Source organism: Enoplosus armatus, chromosome 13 (genome assembly GCF_043641665.1).
Source record: "Enoplosus armatus isolate fEnoArm2 chromosome 13, fEnoArm2.hap1, whole genome shotgun sequence".
NCBI classification, from domain to species: Eukaryota; Metazoa; Chordata; class Actinopteri; order Centrarchiformes; family Enoplosidae; genus Enoplosus; species Enoplosus armatus.
Genome location: NC_092192.1, coordinates 15,199,684 through 15,212,513, shown reverse-complemented (window position 1 = coordinate 15,212,513; position 12,830 = coordinate 15,199,684). Strand labels below are relative to the sequence as shown.

At 39.3% G+C, this 12,830-nt stretch overlaps 1 protein-coding gene across 1 annotated transcript; it reads left to right on the top strand.

Annotated features, from left to right (window-relative positions):
• The first annotated feature begins 4,259 nt into the window (after positions 1-4,259).
• On the top strand, positions 4,260-12,233 carry LOC139294935 (histone acetyltransferase KAT5-like). The gene is made up of 15 exons (XM_070916940.1): positions 4,260-4,289; positions 4,376-4,436; positions 5,395-5,463; positions 5,553-5,689; positions 6,522-6,590; positions 7,462-7,632; positions 7,720-7,794; positions 8,167-8,229; positions 8,412-8,660; positions 8,762-8,851; positions 8,957-9,097; positions 9,193-9,286; positions 9,387-9,546; positions 9,663-9,744; positions 10,321-12,233. Exons 1-15 carry the CDS (start codon positions 4,260-4,262, stop codon positions 10,453-10,455), a joined length of 1,626 nt encoding a protein of 541 aa, XP_070773041.1. The 3' UTR covers positions 10,456-12,233.
• The last annotated feature ends 597 nt before the right edge of the window (positions 12,234-12,830 follow it).

Sequence of the window (12,830 nt, the reverse complement as noted above, 5' to 3'; positions counted from 1 at the left end):
TTTTATTTCCTCATCCAAATGTATGTATCCTGCCATGTATGAGCTTTCTGCTGAACATTTTTAGAATATCTGGAGTTGAGTGCGTCACTGGTGTAGATAAAAAAAGAATGAGTCAGGAGTGAGAAGGTAACATATTAGAGTGTGAAATGTGCAGGATGGAAGAAGGCAAGGATAAACAACAGTCAACCAAACGTATCAATGTGTAGCTGAAGAGACTGGTGGTCTCCTTAGGAACAAACTGGTTCAGAGAGCAGATCAGTAATCACTGAGGGAGGTTTGGATTCTGTCATTAATAGCAATAGTCAACATTGTGATGTTTAATTGTTATACCTCCCACTGCTGTGGCATCAGTCGGTTCATATGTTTTATATTAAGAACTTGATTTGATTCCTTGTGATCCTACCAGTTTTACTACATGCAATAAGCATCCAAAGGTATTTTAACTCTATGAGACCAGTTTCATGAATGGAAAATGTGACGCTGCAATCTGTCTTTTTCATTTTAGTTGTGTTTTTGTTGCTTCTGTTCAGTAACATGTGGTGGACATGTTTGCTGGATGACCCTTTTAAGTATTCAATTAGACAGACAGAAGCAGAATAATAATAGTAACATGTACTGTAGACGGGTGCTGGACAAGCTAAAGCCACTGGGCAGATTTAATGTCAGACCCTGTCAGGATAATTGGTTCTCGAGTTACAGCAGGAAAATGTGTAGCATGGGAAAAAAATATTGCATAAAGCCAGTTTTACTGCCAACACAGCGGATATGTGTTTTAACCTTCCCCAAATTATATGAAAAACGTAGCAGACCTGCGGGTATGACTTAGTATGATTAAAAACCTAACTGCAGAAAAGAAACAGCTCGGAAGCAGGGATCATTAGCAGAGCTGAAGTCATTAACCAGTGTTGGCCTTGGGTTTAAAGGCCTGTGGTACCAAAGAAGAAAGCAAATCATCCTTTCTCTGCTGCAAAATGTGAAATATAGTGGGTGCACTTTTCAGTGAGATTATGTTGTCAAAACGACCAAAAGACGTGCTCTGACGTCCACAATGTTTGCAGTAATTCAGATCCCACTGGATTTTCAATCCTCCTAAAATTGTCATGTTTCTTAAGATTTGTTTTCCGGTGTCCCTTCGAGAGCGGAAAAGACGTCCTTACAGACAGATATGATATGGCTCCAGTGGAGGTACTAAATAATTTAATCTTAATCAAATGTAATCATGTGTCAGCAGCATTCAGGAAGTGATTGTGCAGGATGCAGAATGCAGCTGATGAGCGTATGTTCAAATCAAAATGTTTTTCACTCTCTCTGACACTTTTATTTATCATGTCACTCTTTCGCCTGTTTGTCACAATAAGCCACCTGACTTCAGTGCACTCTATCATGCATGGTAAATGATAATATGCAGGCTATCCCTGCAGAAAGCTACGATTGTCTGATTGAAAATTGGTACCAGAATGGAAGGCTGTTTAACAGGTTGTTCTTTTTATTTTTGTCTAATATAATTTGTTTATCATTTGCAGTTTAATGTATGGTTTCTCAACTCAAAAAATGCAAGTTCTGTATACTGAACGCTGTTCCAAGGATTATAATAAAGATCATTTATAACCTTTGCCCTCACTCAGTGAGATGATTTGCTCAAACATTGCCTGTTGTTAAATCCCCATGTTTATGCATACTTTCCAGTACACAAGGGTTAATGCTTGACATAGATGTGATTGTGTTTACACCTCATATAAATGTGCCATGAGACACTGGTTTGAGTAACTTTAAAGTCACACTAGAGGCATATCGGAGGTTATTGAAATACCTAGTTTATTATCACTATAAAAAAACGTTTATTGAAAGCAAATACCACTAACTTTGAACAACATTTTCAAATGTAAGCTGTATTGCTGTTGACAGAATGAGTCAATTGTTAAAAAATGGAAAGCCGGGTGTAAATATCATCAAGAACCAGAAAAATCACACATTTTACAACCCAAAGGTGCCATTGTCCCGATGATTGTGAGAGCAGTAATTGCGGGCAAACACAATGCAGCATGATGAGAGTGATTTAAGTGCTTCCACCAATGTACATAATGGCTTCATTCAGCATGGTGAAGCAGTTTAGTCATAACTTATATTCATCATAACATGAACACAACAAAAGTTGAGAGCGGGTGACAAAAGAAAAGGTACTGAGGCTTTAAAGACTTTCATTTATTCGTTGCCTCATTCCCACTGCTGCATTCAACACTCTCACAGGAGAAAGATCTAAAAAGACAGGTAGCCAGATTGCTTCAGGTGAGGAAACTAGGTTTCAGACTTGGGCCCTGAGCTGCACTCATTGTTGCATATAGAGTAGGTAAGAAAAAAAAGGAAAAATAAATGAGGGTGTTGCAACAGAAGGACTATACGAGTCAGTGGGGAAAATGTCTAATAATATAAATATAATATCATTATATATTTACCTACTGAACATTCCATGGTTGTTATTCAGACTCAGATCCCATATGGTCTAAATAATATCTAAATCTCCATTTAGCTGTGTATTACGCCCTGATTAATGTTGTCAGTGGAAGTCATTTAGGAGGACACATTCTGTATGAAGCCTGTATCTGTATATTGATTAAGTTGTAGACAAGAGGTACCCCTGCTGGTAATAAATGTATAGCATTTTTCCTTGAAAATATGGACTACATCAGTATTTTTTGTTGTATGTCATTATATGTCATGCAGTCTCTTTGCAGTATATGTTTGAGCATGTATATGTGAAATGTCATTTCAACATTATGAGTCTGATGCCTGGTTTGATTTGATCGATCATCAGTCACAACCAAACACGTCCCTTTACTCTTATGAGACAATTACAACCTGAATCCAACTGTTTGAAGACAGACACAATTAAGACACAAACCCACACGGTGTGATACTGAATGGTTGATGTTAATTATTCTGTGTCACATTGCAACAAAATAGTAGTTACCCACAGTAAGTTTTTTGGATGTGTGCTCTCACTCTTCTCAATTCAGCTTGAGCAGCAGCTTCAGTGGTATTTCCTGAGGATCTCCTATGTGTTGGAGGCAAATTTCAACAGGTTATTGAAGATTGTGAACAGGTACTTATACTCCTCAAAAATCTCTACGGGCTTCCTGTGGATAGTGGTGTTCCCTCTGTTTGTTGGAGAAGGTCACCACCATCTCCTTGGTCTTGTTCACATTAAGTTCTATGCAGGAGTTGTCACACCACTCCACAAACTCATATAGAGATAGAGGTATAGAGATAGGAGGACTGTGTCGTCGGGGAACTTGACCATGTGACAGTTTGGCTGGGTGGACCTCTCATCAGTGTAGAGGATGAAGAGCAGGTTTGAGAGGCCACAGCACTGCGGGGAACCAGTTGAAGTGTGTAGGATGTCAGAGAAAGTGTTGTTGACCAGCATTCTCTGTGACCTGTTGGTGACAAAGTCAGGATTAGTCCGTCATCTAGGTGAAAGCGTGGAGAGTTTATCTGAAAGAATGTGTGGCTGCAGGGTGTTGAGTGCTGAGGAGAAGTCTGGTTGTTTATGAGTACTGCATAGCCATCGAATAGGTGTAAATTGGTTAAACTCTAATAAGGCCTCAGCACCCTGAGACAGATCAATGCACTCACTGTCCAATCAAGTGGTAGTAATCCTAATAAAGGTGTTGCACGCCTGCCACTTGACTCACATAAAATTCAGCAAACTGAGAACAAGACGGCAGTTAGGCATGCAGTTAGAAGTTGATGCATGTCCTCATAATACTGGAGTTACTTCAGGAACTACTATTTTGCAAGTGCTCTGCATTCTAATGGGCTTCTCTCTGTGAAGGCTGTTAGGGATGAGTGTACTACAAGCTGGGCCTGAATACACAACAACACCCCAGGCCACATCTGAAGGATGGACAAGCTTTTAGACAGCGTAGTTCTGGCTCTCATTGAAATGCTGTTAAAATAACTGTAATGTAGACATCTATAATTTTTACCTTTCAATCAAATTTAGCCCCTTTTTGCCAAATGGATGGGGAGTGAATGGATGTTTAGTAAGTGTTTTGAAGTGCTCACACAATAAACATGCTCAGCAAAAGCAGAGATCAGATAGCTTGCCTGCCTCTTGGAAATAATTCCTTCCTCTTTCTTCCGGGTTAGTTCTCCGACTTCCGCTCCGCACATTCGTGCCAGAAGCACCATCTTGCTGTTTATTTCATCTTTGCTGTGGACCGGCATTTTCCCACAACACCCTGCTCCTGCTCTCACAGATGACGAAAATGGCGGATAACTCATCTTCGGTAGGTTTTCGAGAGATATAATTTTATTTTAGAGACACTGACCAGTTTCAGGGCGAATATTAATGTATTGTTTTCTACAGGTCGAGATTGTTGAGGGCTGTCGCCTCCCCGTTCTTCGTAAAAACCAAGAACACGAGGACGAATGGCGTAAGTATTGTCCGTTTGTTTTTCCTGTGCTAAGCTAGCTAATGCTAACTAGCTACCCTCAGCTGTTGTTAACAGACGCTACGGCCTCTCGTTAAAGCACTGTAAACACCACGCTCACATGTAGTTGTACAATGTGAATGAGTTTAATTTGAATCCTTGTTAAAACCAATGTTGCACACAACAAGAAGTTAACTAGCTAACTATTAGGGACATTTTGATTAAATACATTTTATTGGGTAAGACGAGGCGAAATCCATCTGACATCAGGCTGTTGTTTACAAATGTGACACGGCTCATTATGACAGTGTTACTATTCTGACATCTAAGCATAAATAATAATATTTTAGGACATTTTTTAACCTCACATCCAAGTGGGTTTTGTGCAGTGGTTCCCAAACATTTTGGCTTAATTTTGACCCTTTAAATCTATATGAGCAGTGAGTAAAGAGACGTTCCCATCTTAGAGTTTTCTTATTTAAGTCAATGGCAGAGGTCTGAAAAGCTACAGTTAGCCACTCCTATGCAGTATTAAAGCTAAAGACAAGAAATAATAAACATAATTTGTGAAGTAGAGACATTTCTTGTTTTTTTCTCGTGACACGTTAGATTCATCTTGCAACTATGGCTGCACCTAACGTTTGTTTTTGTAATGAATAATATTTAATTGATTATGAAATGAGATTGTTAATGAATGGCCATCAACATGTCCCAGAACTGTGTGAAGTCTTCAAATTACTTGTGTTGTCTGACCAGTCTAAAACCCAAAAGATACTCAATTTGTAATAATGACATTATAATAATGTAAAGCAGCCATTTGTCACACTTGAAAAGTTGAAACCAACAAATGTTTGTGATTTTTGCGATACATTTTCTGTCAATGGACTAATTGAGTACTCTGCTAATTGTTTCAGCCCAATTCAGTGCAAGTTTTGATTTGAATTCTCTGCTTTTCTTGCAGCATTGGCTGAAATTCTAAGTGTGAAGGAAGTGTCTGCGAGGAAGCTTTTCTATGTTCACTATATTGACTGTGAGTATGGTTTATTTACTTCTTGTTTTTCTTTTGCAGTTATAGTCAATAACACAGAAACATTTGTATAAAATTGCTTGTGTTTAAAGTCAACAAGCGCCTGGATGAGTGGGTCACAGGGGACAGGCTGGACATGAAGAAACTTCAGTTCCCTAAGAAAGAAGCTAAAACGCCAACCAAGAATGGTCTTCCAGGCTCCCGTCCCAGTTCTCCAGAGAGAGAAGTGGTAAGTGTATGCTATGCCACCAAATACACTCAGGTGGGGCAGCATAATTAAAAAAAAATTGTGAAGACAGTAGTTTATACAATATGAGCCTACATTTTACATCCCAGTGTGTTTTGACAGCTGCAATAGCGACTGAGTCTCAAAGGAAGCCAGTGGATGCTATTTCTATTAGAGGAGTGGGATTAGTCACATTCTGCATAGACACTCAAGATACTTACAGAATTTAAAATGATATTGATGTCAATCTCAATTACTGTGTTATGAATACTATATAATAAGTGTCTCATGGATATAATAACCTGTATGGTGTAGATCATAACAAATTAGATTAGTATTTGTAATCAGTGGTCAATGCTACCAGAAGCAGAAACACAAAGAACAACTTTTTTACATGTTAATAATTTTCACTGGTGGTTTACAGGGAAGAAAAACTCAGCATAACTACAAAGTATTAGCAGCCATTTACATGGTCACTTTATGAATGACTTATATGTTGCAGGCTGCTTGAACAATTTCTTAAAATCTACCCCCAGAATATGTGATGTGTTTGCCAGGTGTATGGGCACAGGAATATGCATTTAACCAAGCCTCGACATGCAAAGAAACATTGAAATTATCAGTTTTCATTCTTAAATGTTTGAATTCAACCTTCTTCAGATCTGATTTTGCTTCCAAATGACTGCCACAGAAACTGTTTTTTTTAATACTGTGTTAGTAGTTAATGAAGGCACCGGTTGGGGTGTGTGTACAGTGAATGCCTGAGTGTTAACCTGAGGGTTAATATGAATGTCATTTAACCCCCCTTGCTTCTCTTCCTTTCTGCTCAATTCAGAGGAAGAGCCTAGATCTCAACCTACCAGCTGCCACAGCTCCTTCCAGAGGCAAAACCCTCCCCACACCGGTACAACTTGAATTTACCCATTCTGGAAATGACTGAGACCTTGTTTAAACCTGGTGTTAACATGCATCTTGTGTGATCATACAGCTATCGGGTCATGCTGAACTGCATGGAAATCCAGATATAAACAACCATGACACAAAAAAAGAAGATGATGATCCAGTCGTGCAGATCACATCTGGAAGTGGTTTAACACACAGTGTATCCAAATGTTTGACAGGTGTATGCACTGGACTTGTCAAGCCACGTTTCAGCTTCAAATCTGTCAAGGTAGCTGGTATTCTCTGTTTATGTTGTAATCTGTCATGTTGTGCTGAAGATGGATTATTCTGAGCTTTCATTGTCTGCAGACCTTTAATGAAATATTTTTAATCACATGTACTGAAACTGCTAACAATAAATTGCACAACAGAAAAAAAGTTGAAAGTGATGCATTAGAGGGGGGGTCGGGGGGGGCTCCTGAAGACACATTTTTAGTTGTAAGTTTAAACCCAATGCAGTTGCAGCTGATCTGTTTCCATCGCATCTTAATGCCAGGTTTAAGGAGGGTGTAATTTACCTTGGACTAGTTTAACCTGGAGACAGTCAGACATGGGTAAAACCTACTTAAAGTGATATTCTGTGGCTATTAAAACAGACACAGTCTGAGCTCATATCAGTGGACAAACTGCACATAATATTGATAATAAATAAAACTGGAGTACGCAGCTTTTAATCATTACATTGGTGTCTATTTAGGAAGCTTGAGCACATGCATCTTGTCTGGCTGGAATCACAAAATCTTGTTTGGAGACAAAAATTGTGATTCAATTAAGTGTTTGGTCTGTCTGTGCTCCCTTGAAACCAAATGTTTAACAACATTTGTTTGCTGCAGAAGAGGAAAGTAGAGACCGTCCCCTTGGCGACTCAGGTATCCCCGGCCACCCCTGTGCCCTCCCTGCCAAGTTCAGCTGAAGCCTCTCAGGCATCTGTTTTTCCTGCTGTGAGGGAAACCAACACTTTTAAGTCCCGAGAAGACCATGACCAGCTCTCCTCGCTCACAACGGTAAAGACACTCGTCTTGGGTTCTTAAATGTTTGAGCTGTTTCCATTTGTCTTTTATTGTTAACTTCTTATTTCTGTATATCGATAGAACGGCACTGCGCGACGACTCATCCCCTCGCAGCCCGGGAGGAAGAGAAAAGCTAATTGTGGAGGAAATGATGAGGTATGTAACTGCTATATGTTTCATCTTTACAGTCGGCTTATTGTTTTCTCATTTCAAATGTATTGTATATTGTTTGATCATTGAATCATAAATGTCAAAAAAAATAGCATAATGACCATGACATGACCTATAACACACCAGCAAGTGTTGGGGACCAAGTTGGTTCATATTGGCCTTTTGTTTTGCTACAAATTCAGTGTCAGTATTGCTGGTGAACTCACCCAAGGATGTACTAAAACTACAAATGTTAGACTGAAGTTCAATGTTGCTTTCAATCTGCCCCTTTATCTAAACTGTTCAGGATAAATAAGAATCAATTTATTCCCCTGTGTAATTTCCAAAACCCTGCGTTCTTGTGTCTTTTTCTGCTAGATGATAAAGGTTTTGCAGTACAACAACCCTCCAAGTGCCAGTGTCTTTCTGCCACCACCAGAGGTCTGTTTTATTTCCTATTATTGCCCGATTGTGTGTTGCTCTCCAAATTCAGCTGTACCTTAGGGGGTCCAATAAAACGAAGGTGCCGCTCACCTCAGACCCAAGTTTAGTCCTTTTTGGTAACATGTACAACCACTGTGATTATTCATGTTATGTCTACTGTCCACTTTGTTTACCACCAGGATTCCCAGGACAGTTCGGACGGCATCCCTTCTGCACCCCGCATGACGGGCAGTCTGGTGTCCGACCGCAGCCATGACGACATCGTCACCCGGATGAAAAACATTGAGTGTATAGAGCTCGGACGTCACAGACTGAAGCCGTGGTACTTCTCACCGTACCCGCAGGAACTCACCACATTGCCCATCCTCTACCTCTGTGAATTCTGTCTCAAGTACCTCAAAAGCCTGAAGTGTCTCCAGAGGCATTTGGTAAGAATCATCAGTATGTCGCCAGCTTTAAGCCCTTAATCCATTGCTGCTTAGATTGTTGCACATTCCTTTCATCCTCTCGTGTTTATCATCTTTGACAGACAAAATGTAATCTAAGACATCCTCCAGGCAACGAGATCTACCGCAAAGGCACAATCTCATTCTTCGAGATTGATGGCAGGAAAAACAAAGTTAGTGATAAGATATTTCTCTCTCTCCTCTTTAACATATTTTATGCATCCTTTTATAGTTTTTATTTTGTTTTTGATTGATATATGTCTCTTATATTTTTCCAGACTTATTCCCAGAACCTGTGTTTACTTGCTAAGTGTTTCCTGGACCACAAAACCTTGTATTACGACACAGACCCTTTCCTCTTCTATGTAATGACGGAGTATGACTCCAAAGGCTTCCACATAGTGGGCTACTTCTCTAAGGTACACAAATTATGCAAAGAAGTTTAAACTACTGGAACAGCTTGGAAACCTCTAACCAGGGTTCCCAAAGCAAAACTTAATTTTATTTTGTGCAGGAAAAAGAGTCAACAGAAGATTATAACGTTGCCTGCATCCTGACCCTGCCTCCCTACCAGCGGAGAGGCTACGGCAAACTGCTCATTGAGTTCAGTAAGTGTAGTATCTAAAACACTGGCACAAAGTTCAGTAGATATTTGTAGTTTCAAATTCTTTGGGCATTTTCTTTTGCTAATAACTGTGTGTTTGTCAGGTTACGAGCTGTCCAAGGTAGAAGGAAAGACAGGCACTCCTGAGAAGCCACTTTCTGACCTCGGCCTTTTGTCCTATCGCTCCTACTGGTCCCAGACCATCTTGGAAATTCTCATGGACCTTAAACCTGACAATGGAGAAAGGCCGCAGATTACCATCAAGTATGTGCCTGTTGGCATTTTATCTCAACCTTTAATCGTCTCCCAAGAATAACTTTCAGTACAGCAGTTTAATGATTGGTTCCCTTTTCATTTGACCCTTTTTTTTAAACCTCCAGTGAGATCAGTGAGATCACAAGTGTAAAGAAAGAAGACGTAATTTCAACGCTTCAGTACCTCAACCTCATCAACTATTACAAGGTGAGAGACCAATGCTGTGTTCCATTTTCCCTTCATCCTCAACACTGCCCTTTCTGATTGCATCTGCAGCACGGTGGTGTTTAGCAGCCCCCTTCTGTCTCATTTCTCCACTTCTATACTTTCTGAAATGCCTTGCAAATAGCTGAACTGTAAATGGATAAACAGCAGAAGTTGGTATCTTGATGCCGACCATTGTAAAACACTAGAAGTGGCCCTCCACGTACAACTTTCCATTCAACTGTTTGCTGAGAAGATGCCAAAGCCTGACATGTTTTTAGTCTTACGTTTGAGAATGTTTTTAATGTCATGATAGGGAAGAATTTGGAAATTTGACTGATTTAGTTGTTTGTAGTTTGAAAATGGATAAAATGTTGTTTAAAAACTGCCACCACTGATGAAATAAGCAACATTTGACACCAAAGTACAGGCAGCTAATATAATACACTGGTGGTATCCAGTCAGAACATGTATTGATGTTACCAGACGTGGTTGTTTTCCCCAAGAATTTACGCAATATGCCCCAGAAAATGTGAAGTGACATTCTGTCTAAAATGTTGTCTTGTCTCTTGAATGCAGGGTCAGTACATCCTGACTCTTTCAGAGGACATTGTGGACGGGCATGAAAGAGCGATGCAGAAGAGACACTTGCGCATTGATCCAAAATGCCTTCACTTCACACCTAAGGACTGGAGCAAGAGGGGCAAGTGGTAGAGCCCCGACCTTGTTCACTGATTACCCTCCCACCCGCCAGATAGCAGACTTGAAGCAAACGGTGGATCAGATAAAGGTTTTTGTCAAGCTGTCTCATCAAGAACATTGAAACCTTTTTAAGCCCAGGACTCCTCTAGATAAGAAACAAGGAACAAGGAACATAAATTGTCACTTGAGATTCATAAGCTTTTATTGTGAATATTCACTATATAATGTGCATTTAAAAAGCTCTCAAAGTTGGGGACAGAAGAGAGACTGGTGAACAGTGACACCGCCAAAAAAATCCAACACACCTTCTACTGTGTAAAAGATCCTGTTTATGACCGACAGTGCGTTAAAAGAGACATATGGTGTCTGTTTAATGATGTAAATGAAAGCCTACAAAGGCAAACGTATAGACCACCTAATGGAAACAAGATGATGGTTTTATAGATAATAATTTGAGTTCTACAGTGAGTTGCCTCATCTTTTGTCCTCATTCTGTAAAAACCACAAAGGGGATTTCTTTTCCTTAAATTCAACAAGGAAAGGGGTTTGTTTGTTTATTATTTTAGCCAACACAAAGTGTGTGTGTGTGTGTCTACATCCTTTGTATCTGCCACACAAAGATGAGTTCAAATGTTGTCATCAAAGTTATTTATGTAGCTCAAAAAAGTTTTTCATACAACTCATATTTAAGAAACCTTAGTTGATGGAAAAATATACTTTTAGCACTGATTAAACATCAGGACAACAAATGTCTGAACAGCACTCCAAATTTTAGTCATTTTTAGTAGTATTGATTTTTGTACAAAGTGTACCTGCTGCAAAACGACTTTTCCTGGATACACAAGTTGTAATAGTTTTAACACCCACTGATAAACATACTATGTTTACGCTCATTAGCAGTGACTCAATGAAATATGTATTGTGAGTGTGTAAACCAGAAAGAAAGTACAAGGAATCAAATTTTCGGATCTGTTTTCGGAGTAACAAATTGTCATCTCAACAGTTTATTGTGATTCTCCTTGAGTGCCTGAACTTTAATGTCTCTCAACTACCAGGGAGAACAGAAGTGTGTTAGTAGTTCCCCTTTGGAGGCTTCAGGTTATTCCTAGTGTCAACTAATGAATCAAATATGGCTCCCTTTAAAAATACATATATTCAAATAAACAGGTTGGATGCAGACAAAAAATTCAAAACTAGACATCAAGACCGTTATATATACAGTTATAATGTTGCTTAAGAACCAACATGGTCACTTCAGGTTTGTTATCTTTTACATTAGTAACTCTGCTTTTCATTTCCCTGTAGTTTAAATAGTTGGAAGTATTTATGCTCTTTGTGATCATTCAGGTGAATATTTCTTCCTTTTTTCACGTAATCCCCTGTCATGATCATCTGTACAGTGTGCAATGAGACAAATCAATTCCCCAAGTTAAACATGTTCCCCATAACTGTACATACTGAACCTGATTGTAAAAAAAAAAGAAAGAAAGAAAAAAATGCTTAGAAGAAAGAAGCCATGTTGAACTGTTAGAGGAATGTAAATTTTGTGTACAGTTGTCTTTAGTTTTTCTTTTTTACTTAATGTAAACTAACTGGCTGCACAATATCAACAGGAAAAGACATAAAGGTGATATCTTACTTTCAGTTTGTGTTTTATGTTTACATGTCACACAGGATGTTGAATTGACCCTGTTGAAATTATTTAGTATATCTTAAAGTGAAACACAGTTGAGAGTATGATTTGAACGTTTGATATGAAAGCTTGTTGAATTGATAAAAACAACTTCTTAAAAACCCTTAAAGATGTCTTAAATGTGTGTTTTTAAGAGTGAGTCCTCCCACGTTCCGTATACAGTGTTTTTGTTGGCAGAGAGGCCTGAGAGCCAGGTTCAACTATATATACAGGTAAGAAAGCTCAGCTATGCTTAACCACTGGTGGAGGTGGAGGTCCCTGAAGTTACTGTATCAGTAACCCCCCCCCCCCCACACACACACACACACACACACACAGATCTGTGCAGAATATAATTTGACTCTAATTCTAGAGATATTATCATCTGGAAACATACAAATGTACACAGATGAAAGCAATGCAATAGAATGGAAACTGGTACTGTGCATACTGTGCGGGTTAAGCTTCCTTTTCAGAAAGTTTCTATAATAGCCACCAGGGGGCAGCATTATGAATGTCCCTCCCGCTGTGTGCAGAATTGCATTAGCAAAGTTCAAACCACAGGCTAATTTTAGGCATGAGGGATGCTTGTTGGAGGGGAAATTTAATACAACCTGCAACCTGACCATTGTAATTGCACTACAGCTGCAACAAATGGATTCCTGCGGTGGATCAAACTTGGTTATCCAAGCTGCAGGTAGATGCATAACAACTG